An 8512-nucleotide genomic window follows, 5' to 3' on the forward strand; every position below is an offset into this window, starting at 1 on the left:
GTATGGCGGATGTTATTCTTGGGATAAGAATAATGAGAGACAATAATGGCCTAACATTTTCTCAATCTCATTACATCGAAAAGATTGTAATGAATTATGGCAAGTCAGATTGTATGTCAATGACTACGCCTTATGATTCTAATCTAAGACTAATACCCAATAAAGACAAGCCAATAGCATAAAATGAATATGCAAAGGTGATTGGATGCCTAATATATGTAATGGTTTGTACAAGGTCGAATATTGCTTTTGCGATTGGGATGCTAAGTCGATTTACAAGTAATCCAAGTAAACAGCATTTGTATGCTATTTATAGAGTTCTAAAGTACTTAAAGAGTACAAAGAATTATGACATTTGTTATTCAAGTTTTCCTTCAATTTCAGAAGGGTATACAGAGGCTAATTAAAACTCAAATAGAACGGATTATACATCCATGACTGGTTGGATTTTTATAATTGGTGAGAGTGTTGTTTTTTGGGGTTCTAAAAAACAATCTTGTCAAGCAAACTCCACCATGGAGGCTGAATTTATAGCCTTAGCATCAACCACCCAAGAAGCCGAATGATTGAGAGATTTACTTTATGAAATTCCGTTGTGGCCTAAACAAATTGCACCAATCTTGATACATTGTGACAATGAAGCAACTGTATCAAAGGCATATAATCAAGCTTATAATGGAAAGAGTCGATATATTGGACTTCGACACAGCATTGTAAGATAAAGAATTAGTGATGGTATAGTCACTATAAGTTATGTGAGATCTTGTGAAAATTTAGTAAATCCGTTTACCAAAGGTCTTAAAAAGAACTTGGTAGTAAAGACCTCAAGAGGGATGGGTCTCAAGCCTATCAACTAAATCTCCAATGGTGGGAGCTCATCTCGACGCTTGTGGTTGACCTGCAAGTCTTGGGTACTGACCATTCTACCATATGGAGATTGCAAGCACTAATTTGTATTTTCCATCCTAAGGTGTATAATGCTTGGTTCCGTAATGTGTAAGGTAAGGTTGAACAAAAGTTTTTAATGGACCCATAACATGTATATGTTGAAGTATTATAATTACGGAGTACTTCCGTTGGGGGCTACCTTTGTGAGTGGAAGTGTGACCGTTTCTAGGAGCTAAAGGCTTGACTCTGATAGCACTCATGAATGGATGCAAAACACAAGGCCATAAAACGTGTTGGCAAAAATAGATACAAAGTGAGCAAGGAAGCTTGTGTGTGTTTAGTGGCCCAACTAGTAAATGAAGAATCGATGATTCAATGCTTGGTTAACCACTCAATTCAAAGTAGAACCAACCACACTCACTAAGTGAAAGTTCAAATATGCAGGATACCTTCATTTATGCACAAAGTTCCCAAAGTTGTTGGTATTTGGAAATTTTGAAAATGGTGGGGGGATTGTTGGTGTGTTTTCAAAATTAAAGGTTATGTCACATGATGAAAAGCTATCATTAGCTCAAAAATTGTGTCACGTAAAGTGACATATGCGTCTATTAAATAATAGACAGGTTTTCATATGAATGGTTATGTCTATTGAAAAATGACATCCAAAAGTTATGAAACATATTGAAAATACACCATGGCTCAAAAGTTATATGTGAAAAGTTATGTTTCAAGTTATAACTCAAAAGTTATAATTTATGGAATAAATAGTTATCTTTTCATTAGATGACTATTGAAACAATACATTTATTCAAAAGTTGTGTTTGGCAAATGTAGATATGCTTTTTAGACAAAAAATGTCTTCATGAAAAGGTTGTGTTCTTGAAGAAGAGACACTTGAAAGCCTATATAAAAGGCTTGTTGCCAACCATTTTGACATACCGAAATTCAGAGATAAAACAAGAGCAGAAAAGTAAAGAGTAAGAAAAGTGTTATGTTTTATAAATATAAACACTTAAGTTCTCACCAACTACAAAAGTTTTCAAATTCCTTATAATCTGCTTGCTGCAGAAAGTAGGCTCTAAGGCCAAATAACTTTGCAAACTCTCGAGTGTATCTAGTGGTCTACTCTCATTAAGTACAAGACGAAGTTAGACGTTGACTTCATTATATTCTTAAGACTATTCGCATTATTTCCCTTTACATATTAAGTGGTGAGAGCGAAATAAATCTTAAAAATAACGTCTATTTAAAAACTCACTTTAAAATCAATTTTATCTATTCTTAAATACTGTATAAACCCCTGTTAAAACCAACAAAAGGGTCCGTCAAATTTTCATTCTTCAATTCGATGGAGATATGTCACGTCGTTCAAAAGTAACGGGAGGGGCCGAGGGGGGTAGCCCATAATTAATTCATAGAGGACACCCCTTGTGCTGCTCTTATGCCAACTACGTAGGGGGAGTGATTAACACATGTTGCCAATTTGCCCTGATTGAAAGACTGGCATGAGGTGAGAGTTACCACTCTAACCTTACTCGGTTAAAGTCAGGCAGAAATAAACTTAATAAGTCAAATTTAATTGTTGCCGATTTATTTGTCTTGATATATTTGTTATAGTTCTAAAACGTGTCTAAAACAGTAGATTATAATAATTGAATTTACTAAGGCGTCACTATTTTACTATTATTATATTTTGAAAATGAATTGTATGAATTTGTTAAAATTGCAAAATCAATTAATATTTAATTTAAGATATCGAAATGAAAAAAAAAAATTCTTAATGTACTCTTTCGGCGATGCAAGTATATGGAATTAATCTTCACTTATTTATACAATTTGTATAACAAATTAAATCCAAAAAATACTTTCTAATTAAGTCGGTTTCTGAACTTTTGAATTCAATGACACTGCACGCCCTCTCTGGTAGAGTAATAGTCTCATGGACCACTGCCCGCACAACAATTTTCAACCCGCCAGCTAGCCAGGCTGCTGATCAACCCAACCTTGCTGCACGCCACTCTACAACTCTTGAGGTCCATACACTCCTAGCTCGATGAAGTTAATTAATTGCCTTTATAAAGTTTAAATGCTGCTATTTGATTGCGGAACAAAGGAAATAAAACTTTATGTCACCTCAAAATTATAATATCAATGGAACAAAAGCTAGTTTCGTTTTCTTTCTTCCTCTTGTATTTTTAGGAAGAAACAAAACTTGTCATACAAACTAGAGAAAGACTAGTTCAAGATACAGCATACAGGGCCGACACCGTTGGGTGGGGCCAAGGTCACCGATAAAATTTTGCAAAACAAGTCCCTGTTTTGAGATAAATCTATCCTTAACAGATGGTCGCCAAATATAATAAGAGTTGATAAAAATATTTGAACTAATGTTTTCCATTATCTATTTTGTTGCAAACAAAATGGAATAGGAAAACAAAGACGAGCATGATCAGGATTCAGGAGAGAAACAAAAACACAAAAAAGAAAAAAACGACACAGATTTGTTGCTACAGTCAAGCTCACTGTCAAATCTAACTGGACAAACAAAAACAGATGAAAAAGGGAAAAGGAGGGTAACAGGGAGATGAGAGCATTAGTAGAAAAGCCAAGCAACCAAGGAATTTTGCCTCTTAAAGTCCTTATCTTCCAATTTGTGTCTTTCTCCTTTCCCATCATCATCGCTCTCCCATAGCCATGATGGCATGTACTCTTTCTCATCCCAAAGCTCGTTTCCTTGAACTACACGCTCCCAGTCCCAATCAAGATTATTATCAATATTACACTCATCGACGAAGCACGAAGTTATTGAAGAACAGGAATTTAAGTCCCCACAATCTACATTAGAGCTCAAGTTTCCACTCTCTATCTCCTCATTATTTGCAGCCGTTTTATTTGGACTCAAAATTCCACTGTTCTCTCTCTCCTCAACATTTACTGTGACCTTATTCTCTCCCCACTCGCTTAAGGTCAAATCCCCATTTGGTTCTAGCAATTCATTGTCCATAATGTCATTAAAACATAGCATCCCACCGCTTTCAATACTTTCAAACGGTGCTATGTCAGTCTCTGTCTCGGCGTTACCACTGGGGCATAGCATTGAATTCTCTATGGTTCTTTCCTCACCGGAGCTAGACATAGGAACCAGGCGCTCTCTCTCCTCGCTTGACCCCAACATTCCCTCTCCGGTGTCTTGACAAGGACTCGTTCTAACAGGGATCATTCTCTCCTTATCTTCTCCATATGGATCAAGTACCATGCGATCTTCTATGGCAGTAGTGGACAAGGTTTCTTTTTCTAAGATTGGAGTGGATGGCAATGGCACAACTTCATTAACAGAAACGTTTTCCACAGTTTTCTGGGAAGAACTGCCATCATCTTCCTGGGTACTGTAGCTTTTGGTTTTCTTCATTTCCCATCTATTTGTTCTACCGCCTTTCCGCTTAGCAATACCGGCCTTGGTCATGTCCAAGATCACGGGTAAGCTTTGACAGGACGGCCTTCTAAAGCTATGGATTTTTCTACTCAAATGAGAGTTCCAGTAATTCTTTATCTCGTTGTCTGTTCTCCCTGGTAAGTGGCTAGCAATCAAAGACCACCTGCATGAGACAAAAACAATGCCATTAATTTCACGACAACATGTACGAAAATGCAAAATGACAAATTCCAGCAAAACAATACTTCAATAGAAAATGGATTATAAACACAAACAATTTAAGCAGGGAATCTCTTGATTAATTGTGCAGGTAAAAGGCCGTATCAAAAGTTTGCTGTCTTTGTTGGTGTAGTTCAGGCCTTTCCCAACTGTATAAATAAAGAAGGAGTGCTTAAAGCTGAGCGATATAGATTGAAAAAGATAGCGTATATGGTGGAAAGGTACTGAAAGAACCAAAAGTCGACAAAAAGTCGAAAAGTTAACCATTATTGATGCCAGCTAGTACGAACTTTTTCCATCCATGGAAAATAGAGGAGTTATATTTAACCAGTAAGACTACATGTTCAGTCAAGAAAATTATTACCATCACTGTATACTCCATGTTTATTTTCATAAATATTCACTTTTTTATATTCTGGTTTCTGTTTTCTTTTGGGTATGGTGGGAGTAGAGGAGAAGAAATGTTGCACTAACCTATTCCCCAAAGTAGCATGCAGATTAATGATGAGTTCTTCCTCTTCGGCGGTAATGTTTCCCCTCTTCAAGTCAGCTCTCAAGTAGTTAATCCACCGTAGTCTGCAGCTCTTCCCACACCTCAGTAATCCTTCAAATACCAAACCGTACACAATCAAAACACAACCCAAAAGAAAAACAAAAAAAAAAAAGGAAAAAACAGAACAAAGAAGGCTTAACTTTGATTAAACCAGAAAAAAAAAGGAACCTTTGTTAATTACCAGCGTTCTTGGGCAATGATCTCCAGGACCCTTCTCCATTAGCTTGAATATACTTGGTCAAAATCTCATCCTCTTCTGTCGTCCATCTCCCCTTCTTCAACCCAACCTTTTCGCAGCAGGGCGCCCTCCCCATGTCTCGCACCGCCCAGCCAAAGGGAGAGGGCCAAATGTAGATAGATTTATCGCTAGAATCGGAAAAGATAAATCAAGTGAAAGGAAGCAAGCAGTTTTGACTGGCCAGGGATTACTACGATCATGTACCTCTTTAGAGCAATAAAAAAAACATCAACAACTGGACTTTGTTTTGTAAGGAAGCGCATTTGGATTTTATAAATTAGGTGAAAGCTGAAAATATGCCGAGAGAGAGAGAGACGGGGGTGTGTGGGGCACGTGATGTGGATTTATCTGCGGTGACAGATGGCGCCACGTTTGCCTTGAATAAGAGTACAGTCGTGGCATCCCTGCCGTCGAGAGGCTCATCAAGGGGCATGCATCTCCCACGTTGAGGGCACTCGTACGAATACCTTTTGTCTCCCCCCCTTTTGCTACCTCAACCTGAAGAACGGTAAAACACGTCAAATAAAGAAAAGATACCTCAATAATACTGCCCTTTATAGCTATAGCACACGTCTGGTTGGGGAATGCCTATGTCATTCTCTTTCTGTAGTCTTTATTCTTCAAAAACACTCAAAATAAAAAATTAGTTAATCCCAATCTCATGGTATTTATTATTTTATGGGTGAGGAAATAGCTTTTAAAATTAGTAAGGCAAAAATACCTCTTATAAGTGAAAATAAAAAAAATTTTAAAAGTTTAAGCTTTTTATTATATATTATAAAATTTTAATATTTAAATAAAAAATTAATTAAAATTATTTATTTAAATTATAAATAAAATATTAACATTTAAACTATCAATTTATTATATTTAAATATGATAAATTTATAATATTTTAAAAAATAAAATAGATAATCATATATTATAATTAAAAGTTTAAGTTTTTAATTATATATTATAAAAAAAATATCTAAAATTTAAAAATTAATTAAAATTATTAATATTTGAAACATAATAAATTTAAATTATAAATAAATATTGATATTTGAAAATATTAATGATTAAATTATGAATAAAATATTAATATTTAAACGATAAATTATTAATGNTTATATATTACAAAAAAAAATACTTTAAATTTAAAAATTAATTAAAATTATAAATAATTTAATCATAATAATATTTAAACCATACATAAAATATTAATATCTTAAAATGTTAATATTTAAATGATCAATTATTAATATTTAAAAATATAAATTATAAATATTTAAAATAAAATAAAAATAAATAATCATATATTATAATAAAAGAGTATTTTTATCTTCTATCATCTATTCTTTTATTATTCTAAAATTATTTTTATCAATCAAATATTGTAACAAATCATAATAGTAATTTATACTTTATTTTATTTTATCAATTAAATTATATAATAATATTTTTATTATATTTTTCTTATTTTATTCTCATAAAATATTTAATATTAATTTCTATTGCACAAACTAAACGTATCCATTAGTACCCATGATCACTACCATCTATCCATCTTACTCCAACATTTTTTGTCCTTTCTTCCTTGGTCCCAACAAAATATTAGCGTTTACTTGATTATATCAGAATATTTAACACGTGGGCAAAATCACAAAATTATTTCGAATATTTGATGACGTGGTCGGTGTTGCGTTCATATCTATTTGCGGTCCATATGAAATTTTTGTTACATTTTACCATCCACATCATCGTCCTATAGGTTACATGTAGCTAGTGAGTAATCTTTTTCTCCGACATATCATCGGGATTTGTTGACAGAAAAAGCAGAGTTATTTTTAGACAATATATCACCTATATATTGTACAACTAGTTATAAATATATAATATTTGAGAATAAAGTATTTCAAGGAAGTAAACGTAAAATGCTTTTTGTGTTTTTTCATATACTGAGAAGACATAAAATGCTTAAACCATTATTTCAATAAAAAAACTTAAATAATTGATTTTAGATATAACTGAGTTAAAATTAAAGTTTTTTTTTTTTTTTTGCGTTTGAGTATGTATTTTTTACTCAAATAGTTGGCTTCAAATCATTCATTCCTTGCACCAAATTTATTTGTTTAAAATAAAATTTGTCAACACTTAATAATTTTAAAATTTTTCACATAACGTGATGTAGCTTTTTTTAATTAATTTCGTACGGATAAGTTCTATTCCTAAAATAATGGGTTATATCTATAATTTCACAAAATAAAGTTAATAAAATATTCTCAATTTAAAAGCTAGTCTATTTTGTGCACATTTAAGATCATTTGATACTAGTACTAAAAAAATTTAATGATGTAACCCTTTTCGAAAATACAATATATTCACAAGAAATTAATTGAGACAAAAAAAAAAAAAACACACCATGTTATTTAGAAAATTAAAATCATAAAGAGTGTAAGTAAAATTTACACCTTTATTTACGACAAATTAACAATACCATTACTGCCAATTTTTAGTGATGAAAATAACATTAATTTCGATTCAAATTAATGATCAAGTTAATTTTTAGAGACAAACATTCAACACCCATTTTCACTGTCTCCTATTAAGGACCGATTGGTGGAATTTCCACGTTACCAAGAGGCTTTTAGTTAGTCAAAAACAATCACCAATAATTATCAATTGCTATTAGATAATTTTAAAATTATTATTTTAAGTACTTTTTTAATACATTAAAATCCATCATATTAATTATCAACAATTATATTTAATATAAAAATATTATTATAAACTAATCTTAAAGAGTGTTTTTAAAATACTCGTTAGCTAAATCCGCTTAAAGTTTCATTTTTATGTAAAAAATTATGAAAAGCATCGTAGAAGTAATTATATGAACTATTATCCTTAAGTTATTTGTTAAGCTATTATTCGCAATTTAATTTTGGTTTTGAACTGTCTGGCTATATCTATTTATTCTAGATTAGATATGTACATAAATTATGTTTTTATAGGCATGTAAAATATATATTTGTTTCTTTGCTAGCTAATACAATACTGAGCTAGCTTTTATAGCTTTTAGGGCCTAGGGGGCAAGAAGATCTCCATTGTTTATTGGCTCAGATGATCAAACAGATGAGGGACCAAGGAAGATTTCGTAGGAGTTTTAAGCCACTAGTCAAACCACATTGTAAGTTAAAAA

The 8512-nt window shown here is 32.3% G+C and overlaps 1 protein-coding gene across 1 annotated transcript; it reads right to left on the reverse strand.

Annotated features, from left to right (window-relative positions):
- LOC18613668 (transcription factor MYB12) lies at nucleotides 3186–5588 on the reverse strand. Its single transcript, XM_007051007.2, has 3 exons — nucleotides 5275–5588; nucleotides 5015–5144; nucleotides 3186–4484 (listed from the first exon to the last, which is right to left on the reverse strand). The coding sequence occupies exons 1-3, from the start codon at nucleotides 5405–5407 to the stop codon at nucleotides 3482–3484; spliced, it is 1266 nt and encodes a 421-aa protein (XP_007051069.1). The 5' UTR covers nucleotides 5408–5588; the 3' UTR covers nucleotides 3186–3481.

This window comes from Theobroma cacao, chromosome 1, assembly GCF_000208745.1.
Source record: "Theobroma cacao cultivar B97-61/B2 chromosome 1, Criollo_cocoa_genome_V2, whole genome shotgun sequence".
Classification (NCBI taxonomy): domain Eukaryota; kingdom Viridiplantae; phylum Streptophyta; class Magnoliopsida; order Malvales; family Malvaceae; genus Theobroma; species Theobroma cacao.

What these genes read in the sequence shown, in the direction of transcription:
- LOC18613668 (XM_007051007.2), bottom strand. Translation starts at nt 5,407, where the DNA reads ATGGGGAGGGCGCCCTGCTGCGAAAAGGTTGGGTTGAAGAAGGGGAGA. An exon ending in ATCATTGCCCAAGAACGCTG is followed by an intron (nt 5,145 to 5,274) that starts GTAATTAACAAA and finishes TGGTATTTGAAG; the next exon opens with GATTACTGAGGTGTGGGAAG. An exon ending in CATGCTACTTTGGGGAATAG is followed by an intron (nt 4,485 to 5,014) that starts GTTAGTGCAACA and finishes TGTCTCATGCAG; the next exon opens with GTGGTCTTTGATTGCTAGCC.